At 40.8% G+C, this 14,531-nt stretch overlaps 1 protein-coding gene across 1 annotated transcript in view; it reads left to right on the top strand.

Annotated features, from left to right (window-relative positions):
- The window catches only part of LOC139639229 (cell adhesion molecule CEACAM5), a 65,911-nt gene extending 57,254 nt beyond the window's left edge, over positions 1–8,657 (top strand). The window contains exons 9-10 of the mRNA XM_071513310.1: positions 1,482–1,521; positions 4,095–8,657. Coding sequence (XP_071369411.1) covers positions 1,482–1,500 — 19 coding nt within the window. The 3' untranslated portion in view covers positions 1,501–1,521; positions 4,095–8,657. The remainder of the gene's footprint in view (positions 1–1,481; positions 1,522–4,094) is intronic.
- Positions 8,658–14,531: the final 5,874 nt, after the last annotated feature.

The following is a 14,531-nucleotide window of genomic DNA, read 5'->3' as shown; positions in this document are numbered from 1 at the left end:
TTACTTTTGTACTTTAAGTAAATTTAAGTCCACGTACTTTTATACTTTGACTTTAAACGGTACTTCAACTTCTACCAGAGTATATTTTTAAATGAGTATTTGCACTTTTACTTGAATAGGGAGTTTGTGTACTGCTACCAACTCTACTTAAGCCTCCAAAACAGGTTCCAACTGTTAGAGCTGAGAAACTGTCAAATGTGGGTCTAAGGTGAAAGATGCTGTTGTTGTGAATACCGAGGCTCTGCGTCAGCCGCTCTGTCTGCTGCAGAGGAAACACATCAGCAGCTCCTGTGGGTGTGATGAAGTTACATCATGATGAATGTGGATGCAGCGAGTCCTGATGACGCTGTCAGTTAACTGTCAGCACAGGACGACATTTCAAAATACCATGTGTCTGTCTGGGAAGAATACTGTCAGCTGAAATTCATTTTTCAACAGAAACACAGTGGATCCAGTCTGTAGTAAATGTTTTCATCTCGTCATCCGAGAACGTCAGGTTCCAGCTATCCTGTGATTGATTGGCTTTATTCGATCAATTAAAATACCATATACAAATGTACATACAGTACTAAAATTCATCAGGATATCGCAATAAAGTCACATGACTTATTTCCATTGCGGTCCTGAGGTCTAGGCTAGGAGGCAGACAGGAAAAGGGAGTGACATGTATATGCTACTAATATCCAATTTTTACACTAAAACACCTAATAAAAACATCAATATTATACAATCATGAAAATAATTTAAAAAAACTACACAAGTTCAGAAACCAGTCCAAACTTAGAACTGTCCTAGAAAAGATGTTTCACTATACTAACTTACTCAGCATCCATTTTTTCAGTTGTTTTTTAAAACTATTCAGAGAATGGGCAGATTTAATTTCATTTGGGATTTTATTCCACTCCTCCCCCCCCCTGTGTAGAGAAATGTACTTCTCCCTACTTTGCTTTTTAGATCGGGTTGTTTCAGGTTAGATACACTGGCCCTCGTATTCAGGCCATGAGAGTCCCGAACATACTGAAAATACCCGGTAAAATAATTTGGACATAGACCTTGTAAAATCTTATAGACCATAATAAGTTTTAACTGAATTCTACCTTCAACAGGGAGCCAATTCAACTCTTTAAAATGGTTTGGGCTAATGTGCGTCTTGAAAACACAGTGATGTTGTCATAATATTTTAATTTGTTGCTACAGTATGAAGCGTTTTTGTGGGAGTCTGCGTGTTCGGAGCGGGCGGATACATCTCAGGTTGGAACGAAAATCAACGTTATCTTGTTTTTATTCAGTCTGGGTACCATCTGCAACCGCGCATGATGTCATCTCGGCTGATATTACAGACTGTGGCGTTCAGATTATCATGTTCCTGACGCAGCATCGCGGATCGGTTTGCACACCGCAGTCAAACTCCATGTTTCTCCCCGGCGAGGTCAGACCCTGCTGTGCTAATCACTGTTTTCCCCTCTCTGTTTTTCTTTCAGGATCGAGTCTCCTTACTAGAGAAGTCACTGTGCACTGCTGGTAAGCCTCTCTTTGATAACCGCTTTTCAACACGTCTCTCTGTCTAGTTTGGGAAAACCCAGATTTGTTGTTGCTTTTCAACACCACATGTGTTGATAATTACACATATTTGCACATCATAAACCACCCTGGGTAGGAGCGTTTGCAAAAAGAGCCACATTAAAGTGATAATATGCAAAATTTTCATATAAATAAATGTCTGTTTTGCTGCTCTCTATCACCGATTGATATAAAACAATAGTGATTCAGTCTATATGCAGTTGATGAAAGCTTAAACTCAAACTGCAGCAACAGAAAATTCAAGGAAATTGCAGATTACCAGCAAAGAAATTGATTGTCAAACATTTTGCAGAAAGTCATGAACCTTCCCACTAAATCAGAGTGTGGAGGTTGGACTGATCAGGTCATTAGCATCAATTAACTCGTAATCATTAACATGTAATCAGACACTGAACCGCTGAAGCTTTGAGAAACGATGATTATTAGCGGTGAATTATGGAGGCGTTTGAATGGAGAAATACAACAAAGCAAACACACACACAAACTATATAAAATAAAATCAAAAATCGAATCTCTTTGAGGAGCGTCTCCCTCGTCTCTCGGTGAGTCTGCTGGTGTTTTGTTATCTGTGTGTTTAGTGTCAGGCAGGCAGGCGACAGCTCAGTGTTTTCCCTCAGCTATCAAGGCTGTCACCGCCTGGTCGAGCAAACACAGCCTGGTGTGTGTGTGTGTGTGTGTGTGTGTGTGTGTGTGTGTGTGTGTGTGCGTGTGTCTGTGAGCATGGTCATATCTGCCTATGCCTGTGTGTACGTATTGTTATACATATCTAGGTATATGTACAGTATGTGAGTGTGTTTGTCCCTGCACGCACGCACACACACACACACACACACACACACACACACACACGTCACCTGTAAGTCCTCAGGCTTTAAGATAAGTGGGTCGACTTTACATAGAGTCGGGGGCGGGGCTTGTCTCTCTGTCTGCGCCCTGCAGCTGTGAATAAATTAAACGTAAAGGTGCTGCATTGGTGTCGCATTTTAACATCAATAAATCATTACACACACTCATTTTGACACATATATCCTCTGCTAGTCCAATCATAAACAAGTTAAAATAAGTAGGACATGCAAACGACACACACAATCATCCAGGAATATCGAAATATAGAACCACAGAGTGTAGGAAAATATAGATATTATTTAGGGTTTATTTGAAATTGTGTGCAAGGTTTTCACCACTGTGATATTTCTGCATTATATTAACAAGACACTGAACAAGTATGTCAGTGTGGTTTCTGTTCACCGAGCCCTGTGTGTAAATATAAAGCACATAAGAGTGTTGCACTTCCTCCTTAACTACACCGGCATGCACCTGAGGCTCTGACTACGACCTGAGTGTCTGTACAGTTTCAGTGTGACGAGCCTGCAGGCGGTTAAAGTTGAAATAAACACACAGGATCGTTTCTTTAGGACTTGTGTCGTCACCGGAGTTTCTTTAGGTGATAGTGGATGTGTTTGTCTCAAATAAAGCACAGCAGAGTAGAATAGGATGGAGTGGAATAGAGTACAATTAGTCTACTTCTACAGAAATGGGTGTCTTTTAGATTGCAACATCTGCGGCTGACTCAGACTAAAATAAGTTGGAAGTGACTATTACATGTTCATATAGTTTCTGTATGACTGGACTTGTGGTCTTTATCATTGATATGGAATGTATGGAGTTTCTGTATGACTTGTTTAGTTTCTGTTTCTAGTTGTTTTGGTGAACGTTGGTGTATTTGCAGATAAACTGAAATACAAGATAACAGATTAGGCTAGAGTAGAATAGGCCAGTGGTTCTCAACCTGGGGGTCGGGATGCCCCAGGGGGTCGCGGGATAATTTTAGGGGGTGTCGCGAGATGATTTATGTGAAATGCTGAATAGTTTTCATCCTCTAGGCCAGTGATCTCAAACTTTTTCATATCAAGGACCCCTAATTTAGTGCACATTAGGGCCATGGACCCCCATTTGATGAGCTTTTGTCTCTCGGACCCAAATATGAGAATATTTTTATTGTTACATATGATTTTGTCCAGAATCCCTTGACTATCTGTACTGTAGGTAGAGAGATAACAGTGAAACTATGATCAAAATAGTCATTTTTCTACATTCTCTAATCGTGTTAACTTCTTGTAAATGAAATAATGCTGAAGTTTAACAATTCATCAATTTGCTGGGGACCCCCTGGAACCCCCTCAAGGCCCCCTGGTGGTCCCCGGACCCCACGTTGAGAACCACTGCTCTAGGCATCCTCTTTTAATCAATCAAATAAAACAACCTGAAAAGGGAAAATCACTCTTTGGTTGAACCTGTGTTGAGTTAGGTTTCACTTCGTTTTAAGGGATCACAAGCCAAAAAGGTTGAGACTCACTGGAACAGACTGAAACTAGACTGGAATACAGTGCAATAATACATCAGATGCCAGTTGATGATTCATATAACAGTGAGTGTATTTCTCACTGGGTAAACAGTATGTTCATGTTGCAAGCAGTGCGAGTAACATCCTGTCTCTCTCTCTCCTCCCTCAGGAGACGCCAACCCAAACATCCAACCGTTTTGTTTCCCAAGATCCACCTGTGCAGCTGGGAGTCGGCTTCAACAGCTTCCTCTTGAGTCCAGCCGATCGCCGTGAAGCCCGCTCCCTCCCTCCCTCCCTCCCTCCCATCTCTTCCTCATCCTCATTGGCTGACGCGGACGTCGAGGTGCCGATCTCCCGCCAGTGGAAACAAAACTTGATGATTTAACAGATCTAACTGGATCTATCTGGGCTTGGATTACTACCTGGACTGGAATCTCCAGTGTTGTTCGTATTTGTCTGTTCATACGGACATTTCCTCCCTTTCCCTCACCCCCATCACCCCCACACCTTCCTCCCTTTCCAATACACTGGCTAAAGCAAACAGTCACCAAACCATCACAGGAATGTCCCCCCCCCCCCCCCCCCCACATGTCATCGTTGCCTCTCGTCTCCCTCGGGAAACTAAACACACCGTGGACTTTGTGCGACGGAGACGTTTCCTGACTCAAGCTGACGGACTAACGGTCCTGATGAGTGATTCCCTTTATCCCGCTGGAAACCTGAGGAGGATTTTTTTTTTTTTTACTGCAACAACGCCAAGGGAATCCCCCCCCATACACACACACACACACACACACACACATGGGAATACCAAGGGACTGAGGCGGTTGTGTCATACCTGGCTGATCACAGGCAGAGAGGCCACACACATAGACAGAACAGCACAGGAACACGCATACATACAAGACCTGGGTTCAATAGTATCTGCAGATAACGTTTTCAGGTTTGTTTTACCCTGCTTTAGGTGCCAGGTGGGTGGAGTTTGCTACACAGGATGGAAAGAGAAGGATTTAAAAGTTAGTTTTGGTAAATTTTTGGATGCTTTTCTGTGTTTGACAACTTATTTGGAGGACGCTTTTATCCAAAGTGCCTCATGCGTCTTTCAGATAGGACACAGTTTGCTCTGTACAGCGCAACTCTTGATGTTTGGGGAAAACATAGGCAGAGTTTTCAAGAAGCGGGAAGAAGAGCCATTTCTAGCTCAATGTGTATCTAACCTAATCCAAAGTAATATCCAATGGTCATAGATCACATATCTCCACTTCATTTTAAACACCTGCTATGCCCACTTGGTTGGAAACGTGCTTCCAGGAGAGAGCTTTTTTGCCGAGGTCCCAATACAACTTCAGAATCAATTTGTCCTCCATTTTCTTGTTTCATCACAACACACGGCGCTGAAGTTCAACAAGGTTCAGCTTTGGCCGAAAGGCCGGTGAGCTTGGACTCTCGGCTTGGGTTTTAGCACGCAGAGCTGGAAGTTAACCCGCCTGGTCCGAACCAGACTGTTAAACCGTTTGACCCAAAGAGTCTGGGGACTTTGCTTGATGTTTCCTACAGCGATAGTGTCACTAATATATAGGAGGTGGGTTTCCTTTCTGATTCATCTTGTCATCCAGAGATTCGAGCCCCCGCTGAGGGGAGCCAGTGTGTACAGTAGTTTCCTTAACGGGAAAGTGAACCGACACATCGTCTCCGGGGATAAAGGGTTTAAAGACCCCATAAACTTACTTGATTTGATGTATTCCCTTTTTGAAACAGGATGTTGGGGCGGGGCGTAACACAGGGAGGGATCATTCAAAAGTCTAAACCAATGGGAGATCAGTCAGGGAGTGAAAGGCAAAGGTTTTATTCGATGGGAGGGGTGGAACTGTTCAGAAATCTGTGATGTTTTATTGGTTGGAATTCACCATTAGAGATACTCTGTTTTCCAGGGAAGTAAAGGTAATGGGATTCCATTTCAAACAAGGCCAGGCAGGCGTACGGCTGCGTCTACTTCCTGGTCCAAAATTATCATCAATATTTACCTTCGCCATGGTGCACATCAGGTAAATCCTAGGTGCTTCGCAACTTAGCGACACTGCCCACCCTCGTTTACCAGCCAGTAAAACCTAAAAGCCCGATTGAGATTGAGCTCATCCTGATTGGAGCGCGCTGTTCAGCTCCTGCTCAGGTTTCTAGGCTCTCTAAGCTCTCTAAGCCAGGAGTTACTGCTACTGTCCTGTGTGAAAACAGCTTTATAACACCATGAGTGCCTGCATTTTCAGCATTAAAGGCCCCTTTGGGAATCGAACACTTCCACTCTTCCCTAAAGCTCTCTGAATCATCCTGATGCAGTAAACCCCACCCATCTGCTGTTCCAAGCAGGCTAAAACGAGTGCCAGGATTTATTTATCTGCAAATACTAACACCCTTCCCATACACACACACACACACACACACACACACACACACACAGATTTTGATGGACACACACCAATCGGACGTCACCGCAGGAAAAAAAGTCTCTCTGCGTTATCCCTGATCCTCTTGGTCTTCGGTGCGTGAGAGAAAGATAAATCCTTCGGGAGGCGGCGGCAAGATTCAACATGCAGGGAAGAGCTGGAGAAGAGAAGAAGAAGAGAAAAGAAAAAGGAGGGAAAGGAGGTTTTGTGGGCGGGGACATTCTTTGGGTTTTGGAGGGAAAGTTTGCGAGCTTCAGGGCGGTGCTACTGAGTTTTATAAGTGCAGATCTAATGTGTTTCTCCTTTCTTTCCCCCCCCCTGTTCTTTTAAAAGTAAATTATAGTTTCTGCCATTGACGTAAATCCAAGCTTAGGGAGTTTTGAAACTAGTCGATCATCCAAGATATAAAATTGAAAGAAGCCACTGTTTTTACACCCAACGTTTTTGTATTATTTGAAGTTTAGAGGGATCAGATCTTCTTCTTCTTTTGTTTAATTCATAAGTATTTTGTGGAAAACCTCAGATGATTTATCCTGTGCTTTGAGCTGGCTGATGATCTTTTTCTTCTTTTGTTTTTTTTTTTGTTTTTTTTGTGGTTGTGTGTGATCCTGTAGTCTTTAACATGCACTGGTCTCCAGTGAGAAAAGTATTTATTGTGTTGTTAAAAAAAAAAAATAACTGGAGCTGAAGATCATAGCTTGTCTGCGGATCACACACACAGCTCATCAGCTCTTTTTTTGTTGTTTGTATTTTCAATCTGTGCCTTTTCACCCTGAAATCCAAGATTGAGACGCTCATATTGAACTTACAAATGTCATTTTCAACTTATTTTGTGTGTTTCTAGTTTGAGATTACACAGAACACAGAATCTATTAAAAACAACACATATGGACACAACATGTACTGCTGTTACCACATAATGTGTTGGAAATAAACACATTTTATTCGTTATCCTGAACTACAGACAAAGGTTTGTTGGAAATTACGCATCTTTTTTAAGAGTGCGGCCTTAACGATAAACTCATTGTAAATAATAGAGATAGACGTTCTTCTTTGTACACTGTAACTAAACAATTGAGTTTTTTCTGTGACATTTTTTTTTTTGGAATTATATGTGGGGTTTTCTTCCTTAATCGTGATTTAATGTTTTCAGAGATGCATTTTTGTTTTTTTCTCCTCAGGATGTTTACAGAAAATTCCTGTAAAATCTTAGACACATTTTTAGTAATTTTGTTGGATTTAACAGCCATAATACTGTCAGTCTCCACTCTGTAAGAGCTTAAGAGCTTAACTCTTTTGACACGGTTGATTGTTTGTTTTTTTTTATTTTATTTATTTGTTTTCCACTGTAAGTGCCGCTGAGGTTTCTTTTTAAAGACAACTTTCAAACCAAACCGCAGTCTGTGTATCTGAAAACCATCCAATCACAAAAGACAGATTATAAAGCAACGGTTTGTTGTTTTTTCAAATGTCAAGTTGGCTCACTGTGTGTGTGTGTGTGTGTGTGTGCGTGTGTGTGTGTGTGTGTGTGCGTGTGTGTGTGTGTGGTGAGCCATAGCCCGGGGGGTTTCTGTCTCTCCTCCCCTACCACGCCCCTGTCTCCTTGACACTAGAGAGAGAAAAAACACACACACACACACACACACACACACACACAGGCCTAAATGGTAGCTATAAACAGTGCAGTAGGTTTGAATATTGCAATAATTTTTGTATTCCAGGTAAAAGTTGGTAGAAAATTATTACACTAAACACTATACACTACATCTCATCATTATAGCCACAGTTTGTGTTTGTGTGTGTGCACTGGGCCAGATCTATATCACTCACACACACACACGCACGCACACACACACACACACACACACACACAGATAGCCAGTAACCTCTGTCTGGCTGGTACACTCCATTCCTGTGGGTCAGGTTAACCTCCTGATAATCCTTTCCTTCAAAACAACCGGAGATAAATGGAGAACACACACTCTCTCTCTCTCTCTCACACACACACACTCCCTCTCTCTCACACACACACTCTCTCCTTCTCTCTCTCTCTCTCACACACACACACACACGCTCTCCCTCTCTCTCTCACACACACACACCATCAGTGTCAAGGAAACCAAACATGCCATCCTCCATCCCTTTGAGCTTATTATGTGGTTAGTGAAGTGTGAAGAGTTCATTTCCATATATATATCCATTTTGGAAAAAAATAAATCATTTTGTGTTTTTTATTCATTATGTACAAAACAGACAGGATCCAGCCAATAAAAGCGTCATAATTCTGTCAACCAAGGCCTTTCCCTAATTTGTACCATCGTTTGTTTTCATTTTCTGCTATCAGTCATTTTATAAGTGTTTTTCAAATATTAGGTATCGCAAATTAGAACAAAACTCAAGAGCAAAACATATTAGAAACAAACAAGTGAAAATGGCTGGTGTGATGCTGCATTCAGGGAACAATGACTCGCCAAATAGCATGTTTAAACCTTAAAGTTTTCAGTAGACTGGTTGCTCCACATCCGCTTAGTGACAATACATTTGAGCTCATATTTTACAGCAAAACCAAACACTGCAGTGTCAACCACAAACCAAAAATCCAAAAACAGTCGTGTCCTGCCGTGGTGTTTTAAGAGCTGTGACCACAAAATGTGATCACAGTGATGAAAATTGTTGTTGAAATGAATGAATGTCATTACCTACAGTTGAGTGGGCCTACAGGTATTTCCTTCTTGGTGACACTTTCAAAGTTCCTGTGTGGTATTCACCAACTGATAGCTGAAAGTGGTATTTTCAAATAGAAGTTCATATCTGTATCTACGGTCTTCCTCCTGTTACCTGAATGCAGCCTGAATCTGTCAAGAGCAAGAGACGTGCTTCAACTTTACCCAACTGACCTCATTCCAATGGCGGCCATTTTGAAAACATGATGGGGAAACTAAAACCGGAAGATTTTCATATAAACAGCTGAGGACCTGCTAGAGCTAACAGTTATCAAATTAGCAGCAATCTCAGGAACAACAACTGCAACAACTGAATTTAGCAGGGAGGTTAATGGAATTTTATCCAATTGGATCCAATTCTGGCCACTCGGTCACTCGCGTAATTTCCGGTGTTTACCGGAAGTTCCCAACCGAAAGCTAAGTGACATAAATTCATACACATTTCAGAAGCTAGCTCAAATTTCATAAATATCTATACACATTTAAGCATAAAAAACACTAAGTTACGAACTTAGTCACGAACAAGAAGCGGGAAGCCTTAAATCCCACTTTGGGTGACAGTTACTTCATGTAAAAATGAAAAATAAGAGCTTTGAGTACATAGCCTGCACTTCTTACAAGTATCTGTAACATTGTGAAGGTACAGGGAGGGTTAATAAATAAATATAAATAATATCGAGTATATGAATACACTGATGAAAGTAAGTGCACACGAATTTTGAATCTCACAAATAGGTGCGCTATCATCCATTTGCAGGGACTGGAAGAAAATCAATTACAAGTTAAGGTAAATGCGATATTAAACTTTAAAAAAGACAGATCGAGGATTGTTAATTTATGAGAAACTTCAGCGAAAACAGTACAGGATGAAATATATTGGTATATGATTGTGATTTTTTGGTCATATGCTGTCTGGAACTGGATACCCTGATGTTAGCTAGCTTACTGGCTAGTTAGCTACTAGCTAGCTACCCAGGCTAGATTCCAGTAGCCTAGCTAGCTAAAGTGGGCCAAATAGATGACCTTAAAATGTGAACTTATATCCCTCCAAACTCTTCATATCCGTTTGTTTCTAACTATGTTTTTCAGTGGGGAATCTGTGAAATGATAAATGATTGTGCGATGTAAGTTTAAAATGGCTAACAGTTTGTCATTTGTGGTAAAAAAAAAAAAAGCAATAATTGAGTTTACATGTGAGTGTTTTTGTGTCTCACTGTCAAAAAACGTGATGCATCAGAGATTGTAGAAAATTTATGAAGTTGAACTTATCTCTGCGGTCTGGATTTGGAGTGTGTGCTTATCCCAGATTACAAAATAAAAGCGCACAGGTGTACAAAGACACTCTGCTGTCTCCGTGAACCAGACTGACCAGACTGACGATCCCTTATTGGTTTCACCTGTTAGATCCACTTGCATCACACCTGCAGGTTACAGAGGGAGTTTCAAGCCTTGTGGCAACTGAAACATGAGTTGCACAAAGTCGAGTGCAACTTGAAAGACGTTCCTTCTGTTTTGTCCTATGTTTTGTCTCGCTGATGGCTGATGTTGAGAAAAGAAAAATAAAGACCTGCGTAAAAAATTATGATCAAAGTAACACCTCACGCTCCTTGTGCTTTCCCAGAGCTTTATCAACCAAATCAACTTTACTTTGAATTTCAAAAGAAGCACATCAAGCGTCTCTGTCTTTTCATCATGCTGATGAAAGCCTGTGTGGAGCTCAGCACGCAGCCTGGGGCCTTCTCTGTCTTACCAGCAAGTCAGAGAGCCTCGGTGTCCTTTTGAAAGTCAGTTTTTAACCCTGAGAGCCGGAGAGCACCGATTCAGAGCAGAAATTATCTCTGTAAGCAGCTTAACTTTGATTAGGTGTCTGTGGCTGCATTCACTCTGTGGCTGAACGTTTCCCAATTCTGATGTTTCCCACCTCACATGTGACTCACATCTTTTCTAATCAGTGTGAACAGAAAAAAGCAGCATGGAACTGCATTTTTTCCAATTCTAGTCTGGACCACATGGATATATGTTACAAAATCAGATCCTGAGGCATGACACATACATGCGACTTGTATTTGAACACTCAAATCATAAATCAACCCGTGGTAATAGAAGTGGGAAGTAGGGGTGCTGGCAAATATCCATGGCTTGTCATTGTGTGAGAGAATTAAAACATGGGGTTATTATAGGGCTGCACATACTTTACTGATGTTTAAAATGTAGAGTAAAAACAATATTCATACTGTAAATTAGCACTATGGGTTATGTGTTGTGCTGTAATATTCTCAGCAGCTCAGGCAATATGTTAAATAGGGCTGGAAGGGGAAGAGGCAATGTTCACACATTTCAGACAAATTTCCATGTGTCTGTCAGTGACAAGTGAGCCAATGATCAGTTGTTTGTGCATGTTTAGGCTAAATGATGAAGACTTGCAAGAGAAAAAGTTACAGCCCATGACCTGAAAATCTCACTCCAGCCAGCTGACCAAAGTGCAACCCTGGCAACCCTGTTTGTGAACGTTGCCTTGACAATAAGGAAATCTTACCTGAGACAAATTGTTGTAATTTCAGCATGATGGACAACGAGACACAACAAGGGAAAGAAACAGCCGGCTTGACTGACAGTTCAGTTCAGCCAAAACCCAAAGACACAAACTGTAACAGAAATATTTCAAATGAGCAAGAAACGCGTTGGTACAAAAACAGATGTGTGTGTGTCTTTCATTATTGTCACTTTGCGCTCGCGTGTCTTTTTGATATCCTGTTCATATTGGTATCAGATATGAGTTACACCCTAGAATAGATATGAACAGTCATCCAAAGAAATCTGATATAAGCAGGAGTTCAGAATTCAGCTTGTCCAGTGCGGCGGTTCTTGTTTTCATCTCACGGACCCACATTTGATCATATTTCATCCCAGAGACCCTCATATAGGAAGATCTTTGTTGTTGTTGACTTGGTATTAAATTGTTGAACTGTTTACACTGTAGGGAGACAACAGAGGAGATACCATTCTCTTATTTGTCTCTTCTAAGTCCTGTCTGCTCCTTCCTGCTCTCACTGGTCCTGAGTCAACAAAGGCTTTCTTCTTTCCTCTCTCCGTTCCACTGACTGACAGCCAAGTATAATTTTTTTTTATTTGAGAATTATGATATACTGAATTAGAGAAGCTGACGGAAACGACAAAATTTGATTAAAACCTCCCCAAACTTAAAACATTTTTTTTACACTCACTCAAAGCAGAAAATGTTTTTGTCGATAGAGAAAATATTTTCTTTGTTTTCGTCTTCGCATGAAAACATGAAATAAAGCCGACATCAGCTGATATAATCAATTCCTTTTCTTTTTTGTTGCGGCAGCTGATGGAAACGCACCTAATTTACGATTTATTTTTTTGCGTCGTTTCAAAAGTAGGATGGAAACATTGATAATGCGCCTCTGTGTTTCGCATACAGACATCTGATTTTTTTTTCCGTCTTCGTATGAAAGCATAAAAAAAACAACAACAAAATGAGTCGGCATGAAACATGAGCAACTTTACCAATAATTCCTGAATTCCATTTTTCTTGTGGATCTGGTTTCTTTATGACAATCAGGAAGCTGATTTATTCACTTCAACTCAGCTAATAGCAACTACTAATTTGCATTCTATTTTATTTTTGCAAGAAGTTTTGCATTAAAGTTGCTGGAGGTGGATGGAAACACAGCTCATCATGTTTTTTTCTGTGTCTCTGTCATTTTTCCCCTCTGTCTTTTTGACTGTCGGTTAGTCGTGGTTTGTCAAAACAAACTTGAATATAAGAAAAAAAAAATCGGTAACACTTTACAATAAGGGTACATTAATTAAGGGTTAGTTAATGCTTAATAAGTATTAACTAACCCTTAATTAACAGTTAACTAATGTGTCTGGGAATTATTTACTAATGATGTTCATGTTAACTAAGGTATTAATTTATACATTATTTAATAGTTTATAAAGATGACTATTAAATAATGTATAAATTAATACCTTAGTTAACATGAACACCATTAGTAAATGAATACCAGACACATTAGTTAACTGTTAGCCTAATTAAGGGTTCGTTAATGTACCCTTATTGTAAAGTGTTACCAAAAAATCAATAAAATGTGTCATCTGTTTCCAACATTTCCAACCAAATGCTGTGTGTAAACAAACAAAAACAGTAGCCTGTGGCTTGGGAAATGTCGCTGAGTCGGCAATCGATCTGTCTGATAACTGATGGGGTTTTTAATCATCATGTGAAACACAGATGCAGGATGAGATACTGCTGTCATCACTTCAATGAAACATGAGGAAACCACAACACTGAGACCGAATCTCCATGATGACACTCTGCCTGAAATATGATCCGCCTCAATATCTGAACCATTAAAGTGTTGGTTTATTCTTCCCATCAGTCAGAAACACCGAAACCAAAAAGTACAATGAATAAACATGAACTTGCCTCGGTGACATGTTGACACACACAGTCTCGTTTGAACTGATTTGACTTGAGAGAGAAGGAAAGTTAGTTTGCATCAGTTTGAGTGAAGAGTGAAACTAAATCCATATTGTGTTACATACAGCTCATAGAAAATGAAAATGAAGTGTGTGTGTGTGTGTGTGTGTGTGTGTGTGTGAAAACCATCTGAGAAACATTTGCGTTGCAATGTTGGCTCACGTTACTACGGAAGCCCTGAGGGGGAAAAAATTTGATTCGATTTGATTTTGCATATTAAGATGCAGGATTCAACTGACATTGAGAGAGAAGAAAACATGCAGGGAGGAAGCCAGAAACCCTCAGGGAGGTTTGAGGAAAAAAACAACAACAAAAAAAACAACAACAGTAACAGTGTTTCACTCTGAGTTACACATCACACTCCTGAGGCAGAAGTGACTTGTGGGATTTTACCTTAAGAGTTAGATTTTTAGTTGTAGGCTCTCTCCCTCCCTCTCTCTCTCTCTCTCTCTCTCTCTCTCTCTCTCTCTCTCTCTCTGTCTCCCTCTCTCTCTCTCTCTCCCTCTCTCTCTCCCTCTCTCTCTGTCTCCCTCTCTCTCTCTGTCTCCCTCTCTCTCTCCCTCTCTCTCTGTTTCTCTCTCTCTCTCTCCGTCCCTCGCTCTGTCTGTCTCTCTCTCTCTCTCCCCTCCCTCCCTCTCTCTCTCTCTCCCCCTCTCTCTCTGTCTCTCTCTGTCTCTCTCACACACACACAATCACACACACATGCACAACACACACACACACACAATACATGGCCTTGCAATATTTTTGAGAGTTGTTATTATGGCTATTGCTATCAACTGGAGATGTTCATGAGTGTGTCTGTGTGTGTGTGTGTGTATGTGTGTGTGTGTATGTGTGTGTGTGTGTGTGTGAAGTTGTTGTATATCCTAACTATGGCATATATATTGACTGTGTGTGTCTGAATGTACATAAATATGTGTGTGTGTGTG

The sequence above is a fragment of the Centroberyx affinis genome, unplaced genomic scaffold (assembly GCF_046629955.1).
Source record: "Centroberyx affinis isolate AG114_WGS23_722 - 3 ecotype Tasmania unplaced genomic scaffold, CSIRO-AGI_Caff_v1 ptg006980l_1, whole genome shotgun sequence".
Taxonomy (NCBI): Eukaryota; Metazoa; Chordata; class Actinopteri; order Beryciformes; family Berycidae; genus Centroberyx; species Centroberyx affinis.
This window is presented reverse-complemented; position numbering and strand designations above follow the sequence as displayed.